This window comes from Typopeltis vanoorti, chromosome 23 (genome assembly GCF_054136105.1).
Source record: "Typopeltis vanoorti isolate ZY-2024b chromosome 23, IOZ_Tvanoo_1.0, whole genome shotgun sequence".
Lineage (NCBI taxonomy): Eukaryota > Metazoa > Arthropoda > Arachnida > Uropygi > Thelyphonidae > Typopeltis > Typopeltis vanoorti.
Window position 1 is genome coordinate 14,616,946 of NC_143571.1, and position 13,514 is coordinate 14,630,459.

Here is a 13,514-nt window from a genome sequence, read left to right on the forward strand (position 1 = left end):
GTAACATGTTGGATGATTCATGACACCTTAAGTTAAACGTAACAACAGATACCACTCTACCCACAAGAAAGGAGGTAGAACATATAATTAAGAATCTTCCTAATAATAAATCTCCTGGGTGTGATAATAATCTGGCTGAGCTGCTGAAAGCTTTGACTGGCAATAATAACTATTTAGTGGAATCCAGTCAGGACATCTATAAAACAATACAATTACCTGAAGTTTTTACATCTATCTGTACACCAATTCCAAAGAAACAATGCACAAAATTGTGAGGATTACAGAACTGCAAGCCTAATATCCCATGCATCTAAAATTATTTTAACCTTCATTAACAAACACATTGAAAGAGCCATAAGCAGTGAATTGAGTGAACAACAGAAAGGCTTCAGCAGAGGAATGGGAACTATTAATGCTATCCTGGAACTAAAAATACTAACAGAAAGATCACTTGAAAGAAATAGGAACATTTACATATGCTTCATAGACTTTTGACCAGGTAAAATATAATAAAATGTTCAATGTATTAGATAAATTAGACACAGATCATGCACTTAAGATTATAAAAATGATTTACACCAAACAGAAAATGTAGCTGTTTAACTCTGAGACTTCTGAAGTGAAAATAAAAAGAGGAGTTAGACAAGGTTGTATCTTTTCACCAAATCTATTTAATATCTACAGTGAGACAGTGATGAAAAAGATCAAAAACAGGAATTAGTATCAATGGTATAAAATACAATCTTAGATATGCTGATGATACCATGCTAATAGTAGAAAACAGAAACAAACTAATCAAATAACTGCAGCTACTAATTGAAGGTAGGTAAAGAATTTGGATTAGATATTAATGCAAAAAGAAACCAAATTTATGAAAATCTCAAAAGAAAGTAGATCCGAGCCAGAAATATTCATAAATATGAAAATTGAACATACAACAGAATACAAATATTTAGGCACCTACTTTACTGCAGATGGAAAGCAAGATAAAAAAATAAAAACAGCCATAGTTAAAGATGCATTCTGGAAAAATAAAGATCTTCTCAGAAGTTCTGTGAGTATCGAGACAAAGAAAAGAATGATAAGAACATTAGTGTGGCCAATTTTCACGTATGGAAGTGAGACCTGGATATTCAAGAAGAGAGTAAGGCAACAGATAATGGCCTTTGAAATGTGGTGCTATAGGAGAGCTCTGAAAATCCCATGAACAGAACATGTGACAAATACAGATGTCCTACAGAGAATGAGAACACAGATCTTTATTACAGGAAATGATCCAGAGAAAGATGGATTGGCAGGACATGTACTGAGAGGCTCAGCAGGACAGAGGATATTAAGTTTTAGAAGGAAAAATTATGGGAAAAGGATCAAGAGGCAAAAAACGAAGGACATGGCTTGAAGATATAAGATCACAGACAGGATCACATGGCTATGCAGAACCAAAAAGGAAAGCCACCAACAGAGAGAACTGGAAGGACATGGTGCTGCACCCTCTCACTGAGGAAGCTACATGAAGAACTAGTCTTGGGACAGCTATATCCTACCAGCTGCTAGTAGTGATTAACCTGCTATCTCAAAGTTAGGGATAAAATGGCCTTGCCTACTCCCTATAAGGGAATAAATAGCTGATTTTTAATAGCCTTCCACTGGCAGAATTCATCACCTGTGACAACAGTATCTTAAGTTAATGTACTGTCTTTTAAACAGTTCAGTGGGCATGTTCCTTGAACTGAACCATTTTTAAATTAAAGAGTGTCATCTTTAATTTTATCAACAATCCTATACAATTCTTATATAAAAAATAATAAAAATCCATCTTGTAGCACTTAGGAGGGCAAAGGACACTAGCAGTAGTGTTTACCAGTCATATTGCTACGTGCGCGAACATACGCATGTCGTAGTGAGATGCAAGCAATTAGCTTAATGCAGCACTGACCGTCGTGCAGTTCCACTGTTGTTTATATGCAGTCTGCATTAGTAGTGTTCATAGTGCTTACTCAGTCTCTTTAAATATTTGGACATTATAATTAAAGGCATAACATTTGTGATAGTTTTTATTTTAGAACATTATTGGGATAATGGATTTTATTTTTAAGCAATTTTGAATTATACCAAACTGTATAAATTTGATATTTTTTCATGAAACAAAACAAGAATATTTTATTTTTAAGTAATTTTGAATTATACTAAACTATATAATTTTATCAGTAATAAACAATATTGTTTCATTTTTATTTAAAAAATTTTTTTTACCATAATTTTGATGTTTTATCCAAACACATACAATATGTATATATATTTATACATAGTGTGTATGTATATTTCGAAAGTTGCAGCACCCCCCACGATTTCAAGTCATAAGCCACCACACTGCTTGTCAGCTTGAATAAGTAGGCTGCAATGATGTAAGGTATAGGCTAAAGTTTTTCCTCTGTTTTGAGGAATTTAATCAGTAAGAGTTGCTTTGTATAATAGCAGCAGCATAATATGCTACTGAACACACCAATTCTGGATAAACATCACTAAAATGAAAAGCCTGCCAAGAACTATTCACTTCCCAGTCACTCCTGATTCATTGCTACATGCAATTATGCATTGTTAATTATCATTTAATACTTTAGTGATTAAGAGTGTACACATTCAATTAGAATAAAACAACCAGAATCAGGAAATTCTGTATTAATACGAATTTTTCCTACTATATTATATCATATATACAAGATATATTGAAGTCAGAAATTAAGTTCTTATTACTATACATTAGAAATATAAGTGGTTTCAATCAATGACTCTCCTTGTGAGTCACTGATTGAAATTATGCTATTTCTGTGCATTCTACAAAGTGATTAATTAGTTCAGTTGCTACCAGCATGAAATAAAAAGTGCACATTCTACCACAAAGACAATATTTTCATGCAAAAGACTTACTAATTTTATAGGAATCTGAGAAGTTACATGCATATAAACTATGAAATTTGATTCTTGAAGGGATTTAAAGGCCAGAAGATGTCAGTGTTCAACAATACAGGGTTAATGAAACATTTGAAGTGCAAAAAGCTATTTAGATACTCTTAACTAGATGGTTAATAAAAAAAATAGGAATTTAAAGTTTAGATACAAAACCAGCAAGACTCATTGTGGAAGAAAATAAACTTGGCTTCAGCAAAATCATTGATGGCTGCTGGTTGCACATGTTCTGTCCAATATGCTTTTGGTGGATGAAAAACCCTGCTACCTCTGCAGCTAACTTGCCTTTACTCAAATATCCCCAAACAAAAAGAGTTCTTTATATCCTAAACAGGATTTGAACTCTGATTTTTCCCTGTTGAAACCAACTGAGCTATGAAGGCTCTGCAGCTACTAGTAAATGCCAGAAAAATCTTCAGAGGAGCACAATTTAGCAATCAATTTGTTACCTTGAAATTAATAAATTAATATTATAAATTCTGGATGTAAATTATACTGAAAAGTAATCAACCTATGAATGCTTCATCAATACAGTGCCATTTCACATTGCACTTCAGGTTCAAGTTATACTACCTTATTCTTCAGACTATGCTCCATAACTTCTGACACTTTTTAGCAATGAAAGGACAAAAGTCAATGAAACATTGTACCACTCAAGTGATGTGAAAGTAATTACAAAACACTATCAAATGTTTCAAACAAGAAAAGTCAAATGGCTACATAAAAAAAAAAAGTTTGACAACTAATCCTTTTGTTCTAAATCTAATGAAAGGAAATACCTGATAAAAACTGTAGGCAATTTTAAAATTTAATGTTCACTACCATATAAAAACGGAAATGAGAATTTGAGCAAGGTTGGTATGGTGGCAACTGAAGTTCATGAAGTAAGAAATTAGACATGCCCCTTTGTGTAACACTTAAAGGCACCATTTAAATTGTGGCATTTAGGACATTAGTACACTAGCAAAATCAGCTTTGAGATGGGGAAGGGATTTTATTGTATAACTATTACAAAAAAAAATGCTTCCAGTTTATGAACACCACGCATAATTCAGATGTTAAAATGAGTAGAATTAACCTGTAAAGCAAACAAAACAAAAATGGGAAGCCGAGTTTACAAACTGTCCTCTTAGTAATAACTTTATATCCACATTTGGCATTAAGGCTGTTAAGATGGTTATAATTTAAACAACTCATTTTTTTTTTTTTTTTTTTTAAAAAGACAAATGCAATAACTTCATTTCTTTTATGAATTAGTTATGATACCAACCATTCTTTTAGTATGAATCATATTACACTAGATATTTAGAACAAGTGGAATTTAAGGTGTAATTAGTTGACAAGAAAGAGAACATAGGAGTAGTTTAAACTTTATTGTTTTGTACAAGAGAAATATACATACTGTGCACAGTTACCACCCACTGAAACAGACCAGATGAAAAAGGTCTATTAGCAAAGCAGATGAATGCAAGACTGCAAAACTTTTAAGATGCAGTACTTATGTTGACTGTCATAAATACTTCACTTTAAATTGGCTATTACATGTGCACAGAATAATGAAGTTGAGAAGCATATTGAAATGCTCTGCCTGCTTATTAGTCTTGCATTCTCTTAGCTTAACTTATAAGTGGTACACAGCAATTTAAAACTTAGAGGTACTCGAGCACCCATACTTTCAAGGTTGATACTTCTGCTTCAAGGTTTAGTCCATTTTATAACAGGTGAATTAAACATCAATTATTGGAACATAATGCAAAAGTACCAACAAAATTAAAAGCATCATGCAATAGCATAAAATTTCTTTGATTTGCAAGAAACCATTTGTAGTTCTATATTAACATGAAATTTAAGAACAGTAGTATAATTTTTTTCTCTCTCTTATAACATGGTCAGTAAATAAGATTTAATTTCAGAGAAAGAGAAACTTTACTGTTTGAGCTAAGAGGACTTTAAGAGATTCAGAAATCTAACTATATCCTTGCCATACACATTTGACATCTGCAAGGCAAAAATAAAGCAACAGCATTAACTGGATTTTTTCTCTCCAGAATTACCTATTCTGCTCAGAGTTAGTCTTATTTACTGAGGGGAAAAAAAAAGTTCTACAGGTCAGGTTGCTTTCTCTTTGCAATATTCTGTAATCAGGCAATATTTTCTGAAGGAACTGGACAGGTGGACAGCCTTCAGAGATGCAAAACAGTTTATTCTCAATCTTCATGTAATCTTCTGCCCTTAAGTAAATGGAATGAGAAAGCACACAAACTAAGTATACAATATGCACCTTAAACATACAACTGCAACAAGGTTCTGGAGATTTCCTAGCAGTATACATGGGAAGTATACCCTGAATGCACCTTGTGATTTTCCACAAGAAAATATTTTACACAAAAAAAATTTGTTCCAATAATTTAAAACACTTCCAGTACTAAATTTCACATGATAGCAAAATATGTATTTTAAAAGAAAACCAGGAAAAGTTAATTTAACAGCCTAAAAACCAAACAATGAAAGTTCTACATTTAGCATCAAGTTTTTTAAGGCCATAATATGATTTTATTCAAAACATTTACAAGTTACATAGTAATAATACAACTTTATTCTAATCATTCTTCTGCACTAGATACAAAACAGTATCTCAAAACACCCAATAACACTTCTCAGTTAAGCTTTAGTTCTATGCTAGAGAACAGCAGAGAATTTAAGCTAAAAGCCCACAGTGCAGAGTAGATTCCACTAATATCTAACATGGCATACATGTATAAACAGTCTCTTATGAACAACCTATTGCTTTTACACATTTTAGCATTAACTTCTGAAGGTTGTTCAACAGAAGAAAAAAAAAAAAAAATCTTTGATGCAATCACTTAAGAACACTTCACAATTTGAAACACTTCAATTCTGACACTAGAACTCCACTACTGAACTCAGACCTGTACATGTAAAATTTTAGGTAAAATTTTCAGGTTAGAAAATAGTTTGAGAAACTTTTCTTCTACATTATTTCTGTCAAATGTACTGTGCATAGGTAGTTGTTTACAAGCTGCTGAAGGGGAAAAGAAAGTACTATGTTAGAAAAAAGTGTTCATTTATTTTGGTTAACTAAATGAAGACAAGTCACATTCAATGGCTGACTATCTGCAACATACAGAACAGAAAAAATTCTATACTTATATCTTAAAATACAGTTCTTAGGTCTCCTTCATCTGGATGAATTTGAACACTAATAAAGGTATCAGAAATTAAAAACACTCCCCCTTCCCCTAGATCATATCTGTTTCATATCTTCTGAATCTTTTCCCCAACAACAAGGGGATTATTTTTCCTAATCTCTTGGGCACCCAGTTCCTTATAATCAAATGTGCAGTTATGCTCATTGGAATATCTGTGCAAACTGCAAAACAGTCCCCCGCAGCGACAAGGGAATCCTGTTAAAACACAAAAGAGTTATCAATTAATACAACAAAGGAAAACAATTTATTTTCTACAAAGCACCTACAGAATAGCTTTATGACATAAGGATTACAGGCATAATCTAACTGCTACTGGAAACCAAGACACTCACGTAGTCTAATATCATCAACATCCCATTCAAAGGGGATGTATGTGCAATATATAATCCTCTCAAGTAGGATCACCACCCAGTCTCTCCTCCCCAATCCAACTCATCTCCACATAATGAATCTCGGAACAAAGTGGAAGATTGGATACTAACTTCAGTGGGAAAGCTTAGTCAGGTACAAATAAGAAAAGAGAGACTTAGGACAAGTTTGATGATGTGGCTGCCACCATTCCATTAATAATGGAAAATTTCAATGCCAAAGTAGAGAAACTTCTACTTGATACAAAATATAGAAAAAACATGGCAAAACTACATGCATTAAAAATGGATAAAGACTTAAGGATTTCTCCACATAACTTAAAAATTACTAATACCTTTTTCAAGCATAAAGGTCATCATAAATTCACTTCAGAAACAAGAAACCTAAAAAGTACAATAGACTATATAATAGCTAAAAGACAACAGCTAATATAATAGACAGACAGGTATTTAAAAGTGTAGAAATAGAACAAGATCATTATTACAAGGAAAATTACAGTTTAAAATTGGTTTGATCATGATTTAAAATTAACTAAATCAATGCAAAGAGAAACTTGCAGGAATCTTTTAGAGTTCAACTTTTGAATGACAAAAGTATTAAGTACCTTTATTTGTAAAGAATAAACAAAAACTAAAGCAAACAATTTAATAAAATGATAGAGATGGGGTGGAATAACAATTTCAAAACCATATTAATAAATGCAGCAACAGAATGCCTAAGAACAAAAAGTAAATGGAAGAGAAGAGTGCTACAAAACTAGGATGAGAACATTAAAGCAATAATCAAAGACAAGAAAGAAAGCAGCATATAAAAAGAATAGATAAACACAGAAGAGCAATAGAAAAAAAAGCAAACAGAGAAACATGGGATCACTTCATAGCAAAATTATATCTTACACACACAAAAAAAAAAAGAAACATGAATAAAGAGATAAAAGAAAATGAAATAATCAGGAAAAAACAGGCTGGACTTCTTCCAAAAGTTATGACAAGACTACAAGAATGAAAAACTGATTTAATGCTAACTATAGAGTGGAAGAAACATCACAAAAATCCAACAAGCAATACAGGAAAGTAAATCAAGAAAATCCCCTAGAAAAGATAGAACAAACATAGAATATTAAATATGCAGTCATCCTGTTTGTCACTTAAAATTATTTATATATCTGGCAGTAATGAAAAATCCCAGAATCCAAACAAGGCAATTATCAGCTTTTTTCTATATTAGGATGATAAGTGCAACTAGAGGAATAAGTCTTCTAAATACTGGCTCTATGCACAAATATTAATTTCAAAACTTAAAATCATACATTGAAGATAAGCTTTGTGAAGAACAAAATGGCTTCAGAAAGGATGATCATGTGCTAACCTCCAGCCTTTACATTAAAAATATTAATGGAGAAGCATTGTGAATTCAACATAAAAAAGCAAATAGCATTTGTAGATCACCCAGAAGGAAAAAACTGGACCATACCCAAGAAGCTAAACATTCCAATTCCTGCTCGTAACATGTATCAAAACCCAAATAGCTGTAAAATCAATGAAAAAGTTACAGAATAGAAATCAATAGAGGAGTCCTTCAAGGATGTTTGATATCACCACTATTATTTAATATCTATATACAGTATAGAAATATTAAAGAAATAGAAGAAAAATAAAAAAACCAGCATTTAACTTGGTTCTCAGAGAATTATATTTAATGTTTGCAGGTGATCAACCAATCATAGCATGAAGTGAACTCAAGAGGTGAATACACAAAACATAATTGCTGAAAGATTTGGAATACAAATATCAAAATCAGTTTTTAACAGACTATCTCCGCTCAGAAATAAAATCAAAATTTGTTCTACAAATTCTATTTTCAATCAACTGATTAATAACATTGGACGCACCATATCATATGCAAAAGCTGATATTGATATCCAAATTTAAAACTTCCTGAAGTTAACAGGGGTGATCAGTAATATTTTCAAACCTAACCAAGTTCAAAAGTATGCAAGAATAAGAGTTTGGCAAGTTCTCTACTGTATGAAGGTGAATTGTGGACAATAAGAAATGTAAAAGAAAAAAATAGAACCTAGAGAAATAAATTCTTATAAAGGACAGGAGGCTATACTTTGTGGGACAAAAAACTGAAAAGATGATGATCAAGTGAATAAGTATACATTCAACCTTCGAATCAGCATTCTACCTATTTCATTACAGTGATGGTAAAACTTATGCACGGCAGAAGGAGCATGCAACAAATGTGCAAAGAATCTAAATTTCATCCTCTGAATAAAGTTCTGATCAATGCTAAGATCCTATAAACAAAGTATCCAAATAAAATGAAAGATGAAACTTTCCCCTATGGCAGATTATATGCTAAACAGAAAATTTGGACTTTTTCCTATAACAGTACATTCAACAATTTACCCTAAAAAGAATCCATTATTTTAACTACAGGAACAATCCTTGTAATACAAGAAAGCATTACATAAGCTGAGGAAGTCTTTCCCCCATATAAAGTAAAGCATAAGAAATTTCAATTATAACTTTTATACTCAAGTTATAACATGTTCATTATCATGTACACAAATTTCAAAATAGTTTGCATTTCCCTAGTAACTGTCCCATTACTTTTTTTGTAGCACTTACCTCCAAAAATAACCATATTCACTGACTCCACATGCTTGTATCTGAAATTCCCAGTTTTTTTTCTTCTTTTTTTAAGAGATCATTTCTTAAGTGCATTTCTTTAGTAACTGTTTTAAGTGTATAAATTATCTGAATTTGCTTTCTAGTTTCCATTACACTGGACATTGTTGCTGTTTAAAATGTTTCATTTTTAGGTGCAATTTCGTATTGTGAAATGCTGCTAGAACCTAGAAACACTGACATATTCCTGGATTTTTAGATTTCTACATTGAGAAATATACAAAAATTTGTCGAGCCATCAAATTTACTTTAATTAGCCTAGGTTGAGATTAAAAATGTAGATCAGCGTGAATGACTAAAACACACTTGACAAATGAAAACTACTTGACTTTTTTTGGTATGTGTAACTGATTTTATTTTATTGGAAAAATAATTACAATAATTTCTACCTGGTTTGGTAGAATCTGCTATTTTGGAACAAATGTTTCAAGTGAACCACCTTAATGGCAAAATTCTAAGAAATTATAAAGTGTAAAATGAACATAACAAGAAAAGCCTTTTACAATTGGAAAACTATTTCCTGTTTGATTGTAAGTATTAAGTAGATAATCAAATGAATAGTACTACTGTACTATGTGCAATGAAGTAACTTTCCCATAAGCAACAGCTAAATTTATTTGCAAGTATGGATGTTACAGCAGAACAAAGCAGGGATTCCAGAATAATTGACAAGATATATCTGATTTGACAAAAATGTGGTTTTAATAGAAGGTATACAAAGATGCATTTGGGATAGCTAAAGTAGACTATAGAGGAGGAACACTACTAGATTCAGTTAAGAATAGCAGATCAGGTTTAGATGACTAAGTGGTGGTGGTGTATATATCATGTATATTTGTATTGATTCCATACACATTGGTGAAATGGATGTGTAAGTGTTTTATTGGAAGTGGTATTTTGGAATATAGAAAGAAATAAAATCTTTAGCAGGATAAAGTACTGCTTTGAAAGACGTCAAAGTTAAAATACATTTAAGTTTACCAAAACAGCCTAAAATGTTACTGCAGAAAAATGATGTCAGATAAAAAAAAAAAAACTACATAAACAATGGCAAAATTTGAAACCAGAAACAAACAGAAGTAGTCAGAGCAGGGAAAAAAAAAAAAAAAAACTCATGGTAGACTCAAGGAGCTTAAAGGAGATAGTCAAGGAAACAGAAGAAACGTGTACTGAAAGTAGTTCCTGACAAGCAAGTCAAGATATGAAATGCATTAGAATGTTTAGAAACAATTTTGTAGTCTAGTTTGCCAAGCGTATATGGTTTTTGCTTTCCAACTGACTGGACATGGTCAATTCCACTGTGGCATGAGAAAGTCTATGTGGTAGGCAATTTCTCTAATGCAAGACTAAATTAGTTACTTGAAATGGCTTGAAAAAGCACAGAGAAATATACATTACCTAATTATTAGTCCACCCATGGCACTATAACGTAAAATAGGTTGTCCTTTCATGAACAGAATTCACACGAAAGATTATGAAAAAGGACACCAACAGAATATGGAATTTATCAAAAATACCAAACTAGCAACATACAAGTGATCAAACCAATTTTGAACAATCGAGCTGAAATCAAATTAGACAAAAGTCAAAGCAAATGACTTGAGAAAAATTAGGAGTAAATGATTAGAAAGGAATGTGATAACATTTAAGAATGTAAGTACAGTAATCTAAGGGAACAAGCCTTAGTGCAAAATTAATGTCAAATTAACCCAACAGGAATATAAGTAAAAATGGAAAGAAAAGATCTAGAAAGAGAAGATAACATAAATCAAGTGATGCTACTAGCAATGCCAATGAGGTCAAATGCAAATTGACTGATCACATTGGAGACCTGAAAACTCAGATCAACTTGAAGAAAATATAAAATTGGTAACAGAATTTAAACTGTTAGACAAAAGAAATATATTTTTTGAATTAATGAGTTTATTTAATAAAAAATTTGATGAAACAAAAATGGACTATGCTACTGTTGGTTCCAACATATTTAAAACTTCCATTACTTTTACACACCTCATCCAAGTTGTACTGAATGATTTGCAAGTGTCATATGACGATGTCCATAATTATGAGATATTGATCAACATGACTTTCATGTTAAGTGAAAGTATTAGTCTTGATGCTAACAACTTTGCCAATCTATATAACTTATCTAAACAGACCTTTCTTAATCGGATATGCACCACAAAAAGGATATCTAGTTAATAGTTATACATTTTTCACACACGTGAAGAAAGGATTGATTGCCAAGATCTTATGGCAATCAATATCTCAAATCTAATGGAAAAAATGGAAAACAAACCTGTATCTCAATTCAAAACTTTGCATACCCAAGTGCACACTTTGGTCATAATTCCCCAATGATACTCAGCTCTGCTTCAGTCAGTGAGAAGACTATTTTGAAAGTGGATTGATTCATAGTAACTTAACATGGCATAAATATCTCCAGGCAGTCAATGACTCACTGAAGAAGGCCACAAAATTAGCTACATCAACTGTCATGTCTTCTCAATCTGTAGACACTCAGTACTTCAACAGGCAAATTGTTCCTTTTCATTCTGTGAGAAAAAAACTAGCTCACATACTTTTACAACTATGAAATTTCTACAGCTGTCCTCCTTCTCCCCTCAGATTCCATATAATGAAAAATTAACTGACATTCTATAACGCCCTCTCAAAAGTTGATACACTTATATCACATCACCCCTTTTCTCCTGTCTACCAATATATGCAGGCCACATAATATATTATTTTAATCTAATTCTGAAATCTTTGTTGCTCTTCTTTTTCACCTTCTTTATCCCTTTGGAACCCAGCAAACCAAATCTGCGCATAGTCCAGATGTAGTTGTATCAAGATCTTGTAAAGAAGCGAAATGACTTTCATATCCTTGTGTCAACATAGCAAAAAATTGCAACGTGACCCTTGAACTTCAACTTTCTATCCACAACTTCAAGATCTAAGCCTTGTCAGTTACTCCAACCAAAATCCCACCAATATAATATGCCATTGGATATATTATCATGCCAAAGTGCATAACTAACTTTACACTTACTAACATTGAATTATAGCCATTGTCGTTTACCCACACTTCCAGCCTATTCACATGACCCTGTAAGTGCTATATTTCAATATAGCATCGCTGATTGACATTGCATCATCAGCAAAGAATTGAGGATCCTTTGTTAGGTTCTTCTCAATATTAATATATAAATTAAATAATGATCCAAGGACCGAACCTTGAGACACACTCGAAAAACATCAGTCTTTGCACCACCCTTGTGCAATGGGATTATATCATACATTTTCATTCCTGTGGGATCTTCATCGAAATTATAGAAGTATGGGGAAATGCACTGCACAAAGTAGTAGTAGAAGACATCTGTTTGTTAGCACACAATTCATCTGCAAGATATGAAAGCACTACTTTTTGTAGATTCAGCCTCAACATTAATATATTCTGGTTTAGGGCTTTATTTTTTCCATAATCTCTATAGACAAGATTGTACTTTAGATTTCTTGTCAGGAATACATCACATTCTATCTTCTGGCTTTGTTATACAACCTACAGATTACAAATGGATTGAAAATATCTTCAAAGGGAAAGCTTTCCTAGTTTATTTTTTATTTTAAACTAGTTTTTAGCAGCATCTAGGCAATACTTAATTGACAGAATGCTATTACATTAACTAGTTCAAAAAAGCGAAATCTCTTATCCTCCCCTCGGAACAGATAACAAATAACGAATTATCACAAATATTTTGCAACAAACTGGCACCGATAAAAGATTTAAAATCTTTCACTCATGAGTTTCTTGCATACTAATATAAATGTAAGTGGAAAATCAAATCTGGTTAACGGTGTCCATAAATTCACTAATTAATGGACAATTATACAAATTGTGGCCTATGTACTGCGTTCAAGTTATGCAATTTTATGAAAATTGCATAACTGGATAATCACAAATAAATGAACAAGACAAGTAAAAATGAACCCATAAAAAAATCTTAATCTTTGCTTACCAGTTAGGCCAACCTTTTTTCGGCACATGTTGCATCTATTTTTCTTCTTCTTGTCCTTCTGTTGTGGATCATCATCTTGACTGGCTAAATCTGATCCCATACTGTCATTTGAACATGGTGCACTGGTGTCAGCTTCTGAACTGTCTTGGCTAGTAGTGCTCTAAAAGAATAAGTCAAGCAGACAGTGTTATATAAATTAATATATTCTATAATGGCATGTGATCGAAGTTGCT

At 32.2% G+C, this 13,514-nt stretch overlaps 1 protein-coding gene across 6 annotated transcripts in view; it reads right to left on the reverse strand.

Annotated features, from left to right (window-relative positions):
• Window positions 1–4,325: 4,325 nt before the first annotated feature.
• drn (zinc finger AN1-type doctor no) overlaps window positions 4,326–13,514 on the reverse strand; it is a 112,859-nt gene continuing 103,670 nt past the window's right edge. For all 6 annotated transcript variants that reach the window (XM_090412565.1, XM_090412562.1, XM_090412566.1 and 3 more), the window contains 2 exons: window positions 13,282–13,441; window positions 4,326–6,392 (listed from right to left, as the gene is read on the reverse strand). In XM_090412565.1, the coding sequence (XP_090268691.1) occupies window positions 6,244–6,392; window positions 13,282–13,441 (309 nt within the window). In that variant the 3' untranslated portion in view covers window positions 4,326–6,243. The remainder of the gene's footprint in view (window positions 6,393–13,281; window positions 13,442–13,514) is intronic.